At 31.8% G+C, this 16,170-nt stretch overlaps 2 protein-coding genes across 2 annotated transcripts in view; one reads left to right on the forward strand and one right to left on the reverse strand.

The window, feature by feature from the left end:
* LOC103570517 (nucleolysin TIAR) overlaps positions 1–16,170 on the reverse strand; it is a 209,868-nt gene that overhangs the window by 160,716 nt on the left and 32,982 nt on the right. The window lies entirely within an intron of this gene.
* On the forward strand, positions 9,236–10,509 carry LOC103570522 (torso-like protein). The gene is made up of 2 exons (XM_008548291.2): positions 9,236–9,923; positions 10,001–10,509. Exons 1-2 carry the CDS (start codon positions 9,306–9,308, stop codon positions 10,394–10,396), a joined length of 1,014 nt encoding a protein of 337 aa, XP_008546513.1. The 5' UTR covers positions 9,236–9,305; the 3' UTR covers positions 10,397–10,509.

Genomic DNA, 16,170 nt, shown 5'->3' on the forward strand with positions numbered 1-16,170 from the left:
TTTAAAATATCTTATTTCAAAATTTACTATATGGGTTATATTTTTTACTATTTAACATCGTAATTTTAACAAAGACTTTTAGGATTAAAAATTACTTCAAAAATTACAATTTAATATCGTAAAAAAAAAAGAAATAAAAATTACAATTCAAAAACTATATTTATTCCTATATTGATCTTTCTATGTACTTTTGAATAAAATAAATATTACAGTGCTGCCTCTGTTACAATACGATGTAAGCTCGAAAAATTACGATAATTTATCGTAATTCTTAGATATTAACTGCATCCTCCGCAAGAGGCGCTCTCATGACTTATGAATGTATATTCAAATCGTTTACATGGACCTTAAAAATAAGTTAAAGTGTAAGCCTTCAGTGGCCGAGTGGTCCAAGGCGTCGGACATTTCGAACTCGAAAGGACTTGTGTTCGAATCCAACGTCCGGACGATTATTACTTTATTCTTTTATTTAAAGTTTCTCTTCAAATTTTACGATATTCACATCGTAATTTATACTAGAGAGCTTAAGACTTCGTAATATTTGTCTGAAGTATTATTTCTTAAATGAAATTTCCAACGCTAGATCGTAAAAATTTCGATTTTGAAAGTCTAATCCACCACTACAATAATCAATAAGACAAATTACGATATTATTATCGTAAATTTTACTAGAATTTTCTTTCCGTGTGCAAACCCATTCATTTCGGACTAAAATGCATGGGTTTGCGTACACTTACCCACTCTGTACATTTGCCGGATACGACTCAATTGTATTTTAAAATTTTTTTGAATTTCAATTCAACTCAATATTTTAATTGTTGACATAGAATATATATTTTTAAATAGTCACATTGCATTTTCATTAAAGATTATGCTTTTATTTTTTTAAGTATCTGAACAGATCGGTATTTATGTAAAATTAATTAATTTCATTTGATGTCCATAACAATTGTCTTTAAAAATTGAAAAAATTTTTAAGTATATAGTCTAACCTCGTTATACGATTCCCCATTTGGACGCAAAACGCTGCCAAGCATAATAGTAAGGGAGATTCCGTAATATTTTGCCTGTGGACAAAATAACTGTGACAAAATAGCCGACGACAAAATAACCAAGTAACCAAATAACCTTCGACGAAATAACCGCGACAAGATAATCGTTCGCAAAAAACCTGCAAATTTTAAGTGAAATCTGTGTGTGTTCGATAGTTGTGATTCAATTACAGGTTCTTCAAATAATATTTAGTCTTCTTTCAAACAGTTTTTTTTTGTGTAAAATAGTCATATAATTTAATATTTTTTAAATAATATTTAGTTCTTTTTTAATTCAATTTTTTAGGAAATTTAATGTGTAAAGACAGCATAATTTATTTTTTATTAATCCTGCGTTTAAAGTTCAATATTCGAGCGTCGTGTGGCGCGAGTAAAATATATCTGTCTTTCTCTCGATAATTGACGAAACTATAGAACGATATCGAAAAATCAGCTGTTTCACTATTCAGTATGATTTCACTGTGCTGAAAATTTGCTATAGGAATTATATACAAATCAGGGAGCGCGTAGTTCACTCTAGACAGAATGAGATAGAGAAAATCATCTCTCTGTATACTCGCTTCACTCGTGCGAGAAAGATGTATGCCCTCGTTCTCGTTGAGAATGCGTCATAACCCGAGACTTGTGTCACCAATACAAACCTATAGTTAACCTCGTTATAATCCTATGTATCGAAAAGTGCTATTGCGGATATTTTGTCACGGTTATTTTTCCAAAGTTATTTTGTCCTCGGCTATTAAAACCCATGTAGGAACTTACAAGCTCTGACAACGGGGCTAAGCACGGACCAGGACTGGGTAACCCAGCTCTGGCTCCCCAGTGTCGGCCCTAGCTAAGGCCCAGGACTGGGCAACCTAGCTCTGGCTTCCCAATGTCGGCCCTAGCTTAGGTCCAGTCGTGGGCAACCTAGCGCTGGCTTTCCATCCTTGGCCCGAGATTAAACCAGAACTAGTAAGCCCAGCTCTGGCTTCCTAGTGTCGGCCCTAGCTAAGGCCCAGTCGTGGGCAACCTAGCGCTGGCTTTCCGCTGTTGGCCCCAAACGAGACCCAGTCATGGGTAACCCTGCTCTAGCTCTTCCATATTGGCCCAAGCTTGAACCAGAACTAGTTCACCGAGCTCTGGGTTTCCACGGTAGACCCTAGCTAGGACCCAGCTATGAATAACTTCTACCCATACAGGAAGCCCCCGAGTTGAACGACGGGGCCATGCCTGGGACATTATTGGGAAGCCCGTCTTGGCAAACCTATACTGTCCCATGCCTGGGCCATAACTGGGTAATTAGTATTGGCCATTCCAATGATTACCCAGGATTGGGCCAAGATTGAATAACCTAGCCTCGGCCGTTGGATGGTTACCCTAACATCGGCCAACACTAGATAATCTAGCCTTGGCCAAGCCGAGAGTCACCCTAACTTGGAAATTATGGTGGTAGAGTAAGATAATTAAGCTGGGTTCTTGATAAATAATCAATTAAATTTAATAAATTTTATTTTAAAAAATTATGTAATTATAATATAAATAATACGAAATTATTTTTTTCTTTCTTAATCGAAAATATAAATTAAATTGCTCTTTATATTTCATAAAACCGAGTGGTTGTAGTAAAATGAACAAGTAGAACATATAAAAGTTTCAATTGAACATTAGTAGGTTCGTCCAGTAGCCAGCGTTCAAACCCAGCAATCAGAAGGACGGCAGTTCGCGCCCAGAGCCCAGCAGAATTTTCACCGAGTTTTTTTCACGTTATTTACTTCACTTAAATAGTTTAAACGTTAATGATCACAAACTCTAGTACTTTAATAATGATTAATTTTTTTTTTTAATTGAATTTATGTGTTTTTTCGATGCATGGGCCAAGTCTGGCAACCAAGCATGGGCCAGGTCTGGCAAGCAAGCATGGGTCAGGGCTGGCAACCAGGCTTGGCACCCAGTTATCATTCCAGACTTCTACCAAGGCTGGAACAAGGCTGGCTTACAAGCTTGGCCCAGAGTTCAACATAGTTGAACCAAGCCTGAGCCAAGCCTGGGCCCGTCGTACTTTCCTATCTGGGAAAATGTCATGACCTATTGGTGCACCAATAGAGGGACCTGAATTCTAAGAATTCTTTCGTCCACCATCCTGACAGTCTTATAACATAGTTGAACTGTCTGTGTTTATTAATCGAAGATATATCAATACATAAATTAAAATTTTATAACATATGGCATCACCAAACTCGAATAAAAAAAATTCGTAACTATTTTTATCTAAACTACACCAATTTTGCAGGTGCGATTAAATCTACAAGCAGTAATTTTACTGTTGAAGCTTGGACTGAAAATTTGCTACTAAAATTTCTTCTACACTATTTCTTATCAAAACCTTTTACAACTTTATGTCAGAGCTATTTTACTGGGTCAGTTTAATAATTTATTTGAAAACGAAATACTCCTTTAGCTGCATTCAAAATTAATCGCTCCACTTTTTAGAAATAAATTTCAGCGCGACTGACGAGAAATTTATTGGTAATTATTAATAACTCTAGAAATTAAATTTTAATTATCTGTACTTTATATGATGCTGTACCTGATAAATTTATATTGTATAAATATATTTGATGTCTTGATTTTTTAAAGTGACTCGTACATTACAATATTAATGAGTCATCAAGTAGTCATTTATATTCTTAAGGGGTGACGGCAAATGATTTTTGATCCAATTTAATAAATTGATTAAGATTGTAAACTTTTAAAAATTCAGATTCAATATTTGTCTGCGAGAATTATTATTTTGAAATTTAAATTTATTCGACGAGTGCAACAAAGATAGTTCCGTTCATCTCAAGGGCCACAACCCAGATAGGAAAGTACGACGGGCCCAGGCTTGGCTCAGGCTTGGTTCAACTATGTTGAACTCTGGGCCAAGCTTGTAAGCCAGCCTTGTTCCAGCCTTGGTAGAAGTCTGGAATGATAACTGGGTGCCAAGCCTGGTTGCCAGCCCTGACCCATGCTTGCTTGCCAGACCTGGCCCATGCTTGGTTGCCAGACTTGGCCCATGCATCGAAAAAACACATAAATTCAATTAAAAAAAAAAATTAATCATTATTAAAGTACTAGAGTTTGTGATCATTAACGTTTAAACTATTTAAGTGAAGTAAATAACGTGAAAAAAACTCGGTGAAAATTCTGCTGGGCTCTGGGCGCGAACTGCCGTCCTTCTGATTGCTGGGTTTGAACGCTGGCTACTGGACGAACCTACTAATGTTCAATTGAAACTTTTATATGTTCTACTTGTTCATTTTACTACAACCACTCGGTTTTATGAAATATAAAGAGCAATTTAATTTATATTTTCGATTAAGAAAGAAAAAAATAATTTCGTATTATTTATATTATAATTACATAATTTTTTAAAATAAAATTTATTAAATTTAATTGATTATTTATCAAGAACCCAGCTTAATTATCTTACTCTACCACCATAATTTCCAAGTTAGGGTGACTCTCGGCTTGGCCAAGGCTAGATTATCTAGTGTTGGCCGATGTTAGGGTAACCATCCAACGGCCGAGGCTAGGTTATTCAATCTTGGCCCAATCCTGGGTAATCATTGGAATGGCCAATACTAATTACCCAGTTATGGCCCAGGCATGGGACAGTATAGGTTTGCCAAGACGGGCTTCCCAATAATGTCCCAGGCATGGCCCCGTCGTTCAACTCGGGGGCTTCCTGTATGGGTAGAAGTTATTCATAGCTGGGTCCTAGCTAGGGTCTACCGTGGAAACCCAGAGCTCGGTGAACTAGTTCTGGTTCAAGCTTGGGCCAATATGGAAGAGCTAGAGCAGGGTTACCCATGACTGGGTCTCGTTTGGGGCCAACAGCGGAAAGCCAGCGCTAGGTTGCCCACGACTGGGCCTTAGCTAGGGCCGACACTAGGAAGCCAGAGCTGGGCTTACTAGTTCTGGTTTAATCTCGGGCCAAGGATGGAAAGCCAGCGCTAGGTTGCCCACGACTGGACCTAAGCTAGGGCCGACATTGGGAAGCCAGAGCTAGGTTGCCCAGTCCTGGGCCTTAGCTAGGGTCGACACTGGGGAGCCAGAGCTGGGTTACCCAGTCCTGGTCCGTGCTTAGCCCCGTTGTCAGAGCTTGTAAGTTCCTACATGGGAAGCAATTACTAATTATAACCTTTGGTGCTTAGTCTTAAAATATACGTACGATAAAATATAATTGAATCTAAAATAATCAGTCACTTTCTAAACGGCTTCCAGTGTCTGAAAATTGGAGTAAAATTGAAAAATTTATTTTCATTGCCATTTAATCACACTGAAAAAAATAATTGGTAGACGCTACCAAAATAGTCGGTAGCAGTTGCCGATATTATTTCGTTAGCTGCTATCGATTTTAATCGGTAGCTATTACCGATTTTTATGGTATCAGTTACACACACACGCGCTCGCGGACATTCACACACACACGTACACTGGAGCACACACTCACACACACACACCAGCGCGCACGCACACGCACTCTCGTACACACATCCCATTTAATGTCTCTCAGAAATAGTTTTTTGATGTCCACTGAAATTCGTCAGTAGAACTGAAGTAATCGGCAGCAGTTACCGATTTCGATCAGTGCCAGCCACCGATTATTCGGTAGCGTCTACCGATTATTCGATTGCGTCTACCGATTATTTTTCTCAGTGCACATTACATTCACTCTTACTTTTCTTTTTTATATTATATTTATATGGGGCATTCCACGCCAAATCGGACGGTTCGAAAAATTTTAATTTTAGATTTCCTTAATTTTTTTTTTATTTTTTTGTACCCATCAAAATTCTTTTTCCGAAATGTTGAAATTTTTTTGTTCACCGGTTTAAAAGATATTGAATTTTCAAGAAAACCGCTCTTTTTATGGTTTTTTACTGATAACTTTTTAGGGAATGGTTTAAAACAAAATAATCACTGAATAAAAAACTATCATTTTCCCATGTACTTTTGAAAAAAAAAAATACAAAAACATTATTTCAGATGTTTTGATACGTATTTTCTTATTTTTTAAATTTAAATTCTATTTTTTAAAGTGAGTGCATATTTTGATTTTCTTTAAAACTTTTTTCAGTAAACTATTACTCAAACCACAACTTTTTAGGCCGGTTTGGTCATGAGTTCTCAATAGCTACTATTTTTTTTTTCGATTTTTGAAAATTGAAAAAAAATTTTTTTCTCTATTTTATCAAATTTTATCACTAGTTTCTCGCTTTCAACATATTTTGAAAAACTTCGTGTATATTTTTTATCTTCACAAGCATAGGAAATTGTTAATAATTAAAAAATAATACGCGAGAGATTTATGAGAATATTTTTAAATTTAAAATGAATGTTTTTTTTTGTATACTGTTATTTATCCAAATAACGAAAATATTTATTGCATGCGATTTTAATCCTAAACAAGCCATCTACCGACAAAACTTACCAAAAAAATATTTAGTATCGATTACCAAATATTTTTTTAGTGGAAACAAACATTTATTTTACCATAATGAGATTCAATTGAGATAAAAAAATGATTTATTAAATTATAATAGATTATCTTAATGGGCACAAAATATTTTTTTCTCTCAAATGAGTGACTAAAAATTTGGTTACTAAATCCATTTAGTACTCAGTAATAAAATCTTCTATCAGTGCAGGAAGTCGCATTGAAAATAATCATTAGTCTGTTTAATTATTAACCATTTCCTATGTTTGTTGTAGTAAAAAATCTATATGAAGTTTTTTAAAATACGTTGAAAGAGAGGAAACAGTGATAAAATTTGATAAAATAGAGAAAAATTTTTTTTTTTTTTTTTTTTTTTTCAATTTTTAAAAATCGAAAAAAAATAGTAGCCATTGAGAACCCACGACCAAACCGGCCTAAAAAGTTGTGGTTTGAGTAGTAGTTTACTGAAAAAAGTTTCAAAGAAAATCAAAATATGCACTCACTTTAAAAAATAGAATTTAAATTTAAAAAATAAGAAAATACGTATGAAAACATCTGAAATAATTTTTTTGTATTTTTTTTCCAAAAGTATATGGAAAAATGATAGTTTTTTATTCAGTGAGTATTTTGATTTAAACCATTCCCTAAAAAGTTATCAGTAAAAAACCATAAAAAGAGCGGTTTTCTTCAAAATTCAATATCTTTTGAACCAGTGATAAAAAAATTTCAACATTTCGGAAAAAAAGTTCTTCGATAGGTACAAAAAAATAAAAAAAAATTGAGGAAATCTAAAATTAAAATTTTTCAAACCTTCCGATTTGGCGTGGAAGGCCCCATATACAAGGAGAGAAAATTGTAGTAATAACTTTCATGCACTTATCGAAATGGATGTTATAAAAATGGTACCTATAAACATAAAAGAAAATTATCCATAGATTGTAGGAAATATTCCCTTAATTAAGGACAATGTTCTCATAATATTAAAAACTGAGAAAAAAAATTTATATATTTTTTCTAAGAATAAAAAAATACTAGGATTAAGCATAATTTATACACGCTTAGATTTTATTACTGAGAAAAATACTGCCAATGACACCACCTTGTTACTGAGACACTAAGTGATCGAAGAAATCTATGTTCTAAAAAAATCCTATTTTATTAATTAAAAAAATTTTAATTTCCCGCTTAAAGATTAAACAGTGAGCGCAAATTTATGCGTAATTCCGGCATCGACGAGTGTTTTTCTCGTTTCAAAGTTCCAAATATTTTGACGATTAATAACATCTACTTGCATAAAAACATGACGTTGTGATAATTATCAACATCATCAGCTCGAATAAATTTTAATTGAGTTTATGTTTATGATTTTTTTCAAATAATTTAATTATTTAACTTAATAACATTTTTTTTAACTTCCCGCTAAAAAAATCGATGATTTTCAAAAGTTTCGGGAAGTTATTGTTTTCACCCCGATTTGCGAAAATCGAAATTTCATCAGATGTCAACATTTCGATGTCTTAGGAAGCTATTCTGACTATTTTTAGAATGATGTCCGAGTGTCTGTATGTATGTATGTATGTGTGTATGTGACCGGTCTAAAATTTTTTAACTAATAAACCGATTTGGATAGTTAAGTTAGCAATGAAAAGAGCTTGTTGGCCATCAACTTTTCTGAAAATTTCAGATCATTTGATCAAGTACACGGAAAGAAAATTATAGGAATAGTTCCTATAATTTTGTGAAATTTCATCCCATACCAGTATAGGAATGACGACCATAAATTATGGGAGCAGTTACTATAATTATAGGAATGTTACCCATAATTATAAGAATGGTCCCTATAATTTCTGGGAATACTTCCTATAATATTATGGGAACGATTCCTATAAATTATAGAAACGATTCCTATAAATTATAGGAACCATGCCTATAAATTATAGGAACTATTCCTACAAATTATCGGAACCAAGCCTATAAATTATAGGAGCCATTCCTATAAATTATAGGAACCATTCCTATAATATTATAGGAGCCATTCCTACAAATTATCGGAACCAAGCCTATAAATTATAGGAACCACCCCTATAAATTATAGGAGCCATTCCGCGGTTGATATGACAAAAAATATTTTTTTAAGCCAAGAAAAAAATTTTTGGAGTGAGAAAAAATTTCTTGCATATATATATATATATATATATATATATATATATATATATATGTATGCACACGCGAAAATAGTTCCCATGATTTATTGAACAAATCCGTTGATTTTCTCTCAGTCTAGAGGCTAATTAAAATATGTAACCTGAAATTTTTAAAAAATTTCCCAAAGTATAAATTATTACGTTTACAATTATACCGAATTAATTTGAGATGCCTAAAATTCAATTTGAAATTTTCTGTTCTGTAATTGTGTCATAAATGATATTTTTAACCAAGCGTAGATTTGCACGTGGATTATCATACCAGATAAATTTAATTGAAAATATTTAAAAAATAGTTTTTTTGATCACATTCCACTTTACCTAAAAATGAAAAAAAAAAATTTCCTGGCTATTGGAAATCTTGTTAATTTCATTTTAATTATTTATAAGCAACAAAATAATCAATTTAGCGTAAGATTATAAAAACGTATTCTTTCTCATAGCACCCCCACTTTGTCTGCCCCTACTTGACTATAATAATACGAACCAAAGTTTGTCGATAGGGTGCGCTACCACCCCTAACCTATAAAACAGCATTAAAAACTAATCAGCTGTATATATATTAACAAGTTTAACTATAAAATAACAATGTGTAATATTGTTCGTTTGTTAATTTTACTAACTGTTGCTTTAGCAACAAAGGCTCAAGAAAACGAAACGGAATTTCTAAAAATTGGTAATGCAATTAATATATTTAAGTTTAATGGCATACTTACCATAACCATGCGGGTCTTACCAAAAAATGATTCAAACTGGATCTTTCGTCAACCTTCACTCGAAATTTTCAATAAAGTTAATGTTGCTTTGCGTATTCCAAACGAAGCCAATGAATTCGACGGTGATTTTCATATGGAATTTTGTGATAATCTTGATCAATTGTTAAAAGCTTATTTCCGAAATTTCACAATTGAGGGAACGGATAACCCCTCGAATATTATTATGGGCGCTTTGTCAAAAGCTAAAATCGCAAAATATTTTGGTATCAGAGAATCATTTGTTACGAATTACAGTTATGTTCTTATCAGAATTAGTAGATTTCGTAAGGGTGAAAAATTATACGATCTTCATACTTTACAATTAAATGAAGAGGTATTAGAACAACTGGACAATGTCATTGCTAAAAATAGCGCCAGTACTATGAATTTTATAAAAAACTGTGGCTCACATTATATTGAGTCTTTTATTACCGGAAATTCATTATTTCAAGTATGTGTACTAGTATCACTATTCAACATTGATATAATTAACAAACATCAGTGTGCTAATTGTTAATTATGTTTTAGGTGTTTGTTTATAAACCAAAGGTGTATAAGAAAATTAAACGATATTTTGAATTTCATGGCATCAGCGAGCTCTCTAATGAAGCTGTCATTAATTATTTTTCGCCAGATTACGCCGAGTATTTGGGAACAATCAAAACTGCAAGTGGGAACAGCACCGTCGAAAATTGGGCTTCTGAAAATTTATATTTTCCAAAACACTTTCCTTCAAATAATAACATTTTAAGCATTTATGGTAATGCTGCATTGTTGGAAGGGCTTAACGAATTACTTCTAAATGAAGCACTTCTGCAACTTACTTTAAAGATGGTAGCACCCTATTTTGAAGATGATACGCTAGCCGATTGGTTTAAGGAATATATTATCAATTGTTTAAAACTCAACGATATTAATTTATGATAATTAACAAGTTATTCGATATTAGTAGTCTTACATTATTATTTTGAATATTTTTAAGAAAGTTAAAATATGTCTTAATTTAATTTTAATAGTTTTGTAACTTTATAAGTAAAAATAAAATTATTTGAGGATTATTTGAAGGCGTATTAATTTTTAAAGTAAACACTGATTAAAAATACTCATTGACAAATATTGAAAAAGATGAAAATTGAATACTTTTGAATACTTCCTATACCATAAGGTTTTCATCTGGATATAAAATTAATACTGTTCAATTACATTGAACCTAAAAATAATATAAGAATTTCTAAACTTCCAAAGAATTTAAAAAGAGTAGAATTAATTGATATTTTTAATCTTTCTGAATCCTCGTCAATAACAAAATAATTTTACATTTCGGATCACGTGTGGGATTGAAAAAGATTCAAATTAATTCGAATTTTCAAAACATTCTGAATCTTTTTCAATAGCAAAATAGTTTCACATTTTAGGTCATGTATAGGATTGAAAAAAATTGTAACAAATTGAGAATCTTTAATTTTTCTGAATCCTTCTCAATACTAAAATAGTTGCATATTGGAATGCATTGAAATGATGAAAAATCAACTTCTTTTCAATACTTTTGAATTGAACTATAAGAATGAAAAAGTATTCAAATGATCAAAATTTCAATTCCATTTAATATTTTCCAAAATTTCCATAGGGATTGAAAAGAATTGAAATAATTTTCAATGAGTATTTTTAATCAGGGAAACCTAACCTATTTATTATCATGGGATACTCAAAAATTTAGGGAAGAAATACAAAACCAAGCACTTGGAATATAATCAAAGATCTGTAATATTTAACAATAAAAAAAAATTTTTTTTGATGTACCCCGGGCGAGCCCTGGAAATTTTTTAAAAATCGAAATCGATGAAAAATGATAACGAATTTTTTCATAATATATGAAAATGAATAATTAAATGAATTTTATAATTAAAATCCACAAAAACTAATTACTTGTTTAGGTACCCCGTACATTGTAAAAAATTTTCAGAGTGAACGCGGATCAAATTTGGAGTAAATGCGGAGCGGATTACTGTTTATATATGTAATATCTTAGAAGTGAAATTTACTTCAAAGGGAAGTTTATTTTAATATGAAAACTTCGAATCGCAATGAATGCGGATTGAAATAAATTCCGTGATTAATCCGAATTAAATCCCGATTTTTCACAGTGTAGTGCCCTTTGTCCCATAATTTGAATAATTAATTTTATTTAAAATATTAGATAGTAAAAACTGTAATGAATGATGCTTGAAGATAAAATATAAAAATAAAACAATATGAAAGTGTGGATAAATTTCCAAAAGGTTAACTGGTACTTGAGTTATCGAGTGTATTAAAGTAGTCGCGAGCGTAGTGAATAAGTTTATGGGTAGATAGTTTATAAATACGTTCATTGGACTATAAAAAACGTGGAAACAAGAACATTTGTCCAGTCAAGTGTTCAGTTATGTTCATAAATTTTTACTTTACTCTACCGTTGGTATATATAATATATAGAGCGAGAGGGTGAGATCAAAAACGAATCACTAACCTCCCTATACATATTCTGATATGGAATCTGCCATTACGGAGGCAAAACGCAGGATTAAATCATGACAGAAGCAAAAGGGCAACAAGGATCGACCAATGAACTGGAAGAAAAAAAAAGTTTTTTAAATAAAAAGAAATACAAGAAGGAGAAGAAAAAGACGCAGAAGAAGAAGACAACCTTAACCCACGTTCTCTATCTCGTTGTTTTTTTATTTTGTTTCTTTTTTCTCAGTGTACTTTATCTCTCTCACTCTCTCATTTCAAGCCCATCCACTCGACCCTACTTATTTCAATAGCTTTCTTGCCTTGGCTCGTTTGAATAAACTACGTCTACTGCACGTCCCCTTTTGCGCGCACAGACACCCCGCTTATTCGGCTCGCCGAACCGTAAGCTTGTTCTCTACGAATCTTGTCCAACTATTTTCTTTTAACATTTTCTTCAGTTCTTATTCTTCATATTATTTTTAACATTTTGATCAATTGTAAATATGCCCTTTACATTTGTCGAGGCTAATAAATTTTTTTTAACGTCACATTTCATTACTTCATAGATTTTTAAATATTTTTATTTGTTTGTAGCCTTAATAACTTAATTTTTTTAATTTATTCGACATCTTTGGGTAATGTAAATTAACAATTTAATAATATGGGGTAAAACGGTCAGTATAGAATTGTTTTTTATACAGAAAAAAATTCCCATTATAAAAAAAATAAAACAAATACGTGAAGAATTTAAAATAGACGAATGAACAAATTTGATAATAAAATTTTTTTTATCAATAGTCTTTAGTAAATTTCTTTTATCTGGCAGAGCACAAGATTTATATTCTCAAGGCCTAATCAAGAAGAGTAAACTTAAAGTGACTGGTGATGGAGGGAAGAATCTGTCGAAAGTAAAGGGGTGTGGGATGTTGAGAATGAACAGAGTTGCGAGAGGTAAAGGGAGAGGGAGAAAGATCGCGGGGAGAAAGTAAAGCTCTGTCGTAAATGAGAACTCAAGCTGGGAATCGATGTATTATCCAGAGAGCGAGAGCAGGGCTGAAAAAAAGATTCAAGAGAATGTATATCCGTGCATGTGTGTAATGAATATAAATTTACATGTGGAAGCTCGAGTACACAGAGCCATACGTAAAATGGACGAAGGTAAACGGGGATAGACAAAGAGAAGGCTAGAGTAGTTAACCAATCGTGTAGTAGCGTCACACCGGATGAATATCAATGAGAAAGAGACTGTTTTACAATTTTATTTTATTTTTTCTTTTTTCCTTTTTTTTTTTTTATTTTTATTTTATTTTATTTTTTTTTATTTCTGTAGCTCTTCATTCTCTTACTCTTTAAACTCGTCTCTGTACTCAGGTCGTCGGTTATTTGTACAAGGAGTCTGATTGACAATGTACTCGTGGTGGATTTTAGTATGATTGAGCCTCTTGACATCTATATTTATTTAGTATTGAAAAATCAAGAAATATTCTACATGACGCACGTAAAAAAAATATATATATATGTATATATGTGTTTTTTAATTGGATCAATAAAACTAAAGTGCTCGGTTAAGAAACAATTGAAAATTTTTTAGTCCGAGTTTCGGGAATTTGGTAAAAGAATAAAGTGAATTAGTCGCAAGTTAATTAGACTTTTTGAGTAGAGTTTAAAGTCCATGAATTTATAGGGGATGTACAGTAAAAAAAATGAAAAAATAAAAATCCATGAATTCTTTGTCAGGCAAGTTGGCCGTAGGATTTCAAGGGTTCGACCATAAAGTTTTTTTAGCTTAAAAACGCTTCTTTCCCGTTTAAGATATTCAGGTCTAGTCCGGCGTTGGGGTTGACTAAAGCACCAGAGGGTAGAGAGACCACTCTCTTCTGATATCCCTGGGGATGAAATGCTATACGCTTTTCTACACCGTGCAGTTCTTATCTCCCAGTAGGCGGTTATTGCTAGTCATCCTGTCTTGCTAGTATTTTTTATTTTTTTATTTTACTTTTGTATTTATTTATGACCGTAACTTGCATCGTCAATTGGCCGAGAAGTCAATTTTCTATTTTTATTATTTTTTTTTTTTTAATAATAAATTAAACTGAATTGAAATAAATAAAAAAGATTGATGATATTTTAAGAAATTAATTATAACAGTAAGCGAACGTGTAGGTGTTAATGAGGAGCAGATTGGGTTTGCCGGGTGTAAAATGCCGAGAAAGGGTTAAAGCCTCGCTTTAGGATCCGATTTAACTTGTGATGCCAAATGCTCAGTGGGAAAAATGAAGGGGAAAGTATCAGCGAGTGTACTAGTGAAGTATACTAGTGTAATACCAGGAGCTTTCGCCCAACCCAGGAAAGAGTAAAGAGTGAAAAGGGTGAAGAGTGTGAGGTAGAGTGTGGGGTAAGGGGTGAGAGAAAGCCGAGAAAATACGGGCCAAGTAATTAAGGAATTGGTTAATTTTAGGGTCATATTTTACAGTAAATTTTGTACCCCTTTTGAATTTGAATGAAAGAAATGAGAGAGCGCTGATGAACAAAAAAAGGCAACATTAATAGCTACAAGTGCAAATTGAGAGCTAAATGATAAAAAAAGTTAAAAAATAAAAATTTTATCCTTTCACATCGAATAATGCTTTTGCTTTTGCTTTTTAGTTATAAATGAACACGTGTAATTTACTAGTTCCGGTGATTGTTGGATAATTGCTGTGAAAAAAAAATTACATGCTAATAATTTTCTAAAGTTATTATTTTTTAATTTTTTATAACACCGTTTTATATTTTTTTCGTTGTAAAGAAAAAGGAATTATGGCTATTATATATTTTATTCAAATAGATAATAATAGTAAAGTGAATATACATAAATATACTAAGTCAGGAAGACATAATTTCCCACATATTTATTCAAGAGTGAAAGGTCGAAAACTATGTACATACATTACTCTTGATAAAAGTTAATTTATATTACATAGTATATTACTATTATTACCTAACTCAAATATCATTATAATTTATAATTTATTGTTTATATTATTCAAATTATTTATTAGAGTAGTTTGCATTGTTATTTTTGTTTATTATTAAGTTTATATTATCTATACTAAAAGTCTGTAGAAAAATTATATTTTTTTGCAGGAAAGTAGTCATTTTTTTTTCTTTAGCATACCTGTACTGAAAGTTTAGAGTCCTGCCCTGTTTGGTGGAAAGAAAGTTGTACTTTTCTCTTATGAGAGAAGAAATGATAAAAATTAGTGCATGCACTATTTTGCCCACAAACAGGCTAAAATTTAAACTTTCAGGTGCAGATATGATGAAAAATGTACGTTGGATTTTGTGCATTTGTGTTAAAGTATTATTTGGTTAAATTTTTTGTGTTGATTTTCAGACAGAAATCTGTTAACACAAACCGTTTGTATTATTTTACTTTAACTGGTTTTTTATATTAAATGATTAGAAAATCCGGAATGTAACTCATGCCTGCGTTATTCGAAACGTAACACAAAATTTTTGTTGTTTAGCTAAACATCCCTAGTAGAAAGTCGAGGGTCGCCTAGATTACAAACGAGGCCCTTGCTAACGATATCGAGGCAAAACTAGAAATCGCGCCACCTACAACTCATGCGTAAATATTATTTGAAGCAATATCCGTGTACGCTAGCATGTGTGTTTTTTATTGTATACAGTAAATAACCTATGAGAAGAATGAAAATTATGTTTATAAATATTATGAGCACTTGAAAAAATAATAAAATTTAAATTAATTTTGTAATTATATTGTTAATGTCTCAGTGTATAAGTAAATAATTAATTTTAATAATGGATGCAATTAAAAGACTTGATACAATAACTGAACTCCGACTTTGGGCAATAAAATCCAATATTGCAGATTGCCATTTAGATGATTTTTTAAAAATATTGCAATGTTGTGTACTTCCAGAAAATTACGTGATATTAAATCGTTAAATAATAATGATAGTTAATTAATGATATTAATGATGTGAAGAAATAGTAATTTTAATGTTACCATAATTAATAAATGTTCAAATATTCAAATTTTAAAATATCACAAAAGTAAATAAATTATGTTGTATTGTTTTTTATAATATTCGTTTCATAAAAAAGTTTGAGTAAAAGCGGAATGTTAAATAAAAAAGTTTTTAAATTATTCAGACTATCAATAATTATTAGATTTAAAATTAGTAATTTAATTGTTACAA

This window comes from Microplitis demolitor, chromosome 10, assembly GCF_026212275.2.
Source record: "Microplitis demolitor isolate Queensland-Clemson2020A chromosome 10, iyMicDemo2.1a, whole genome shotgun sequence".
NCBI lineage: Eukaryota > Metazoa > Arthropoda > Insecta > Hymenoptera > Braconidae > Microplitis > Microplitis demolitor.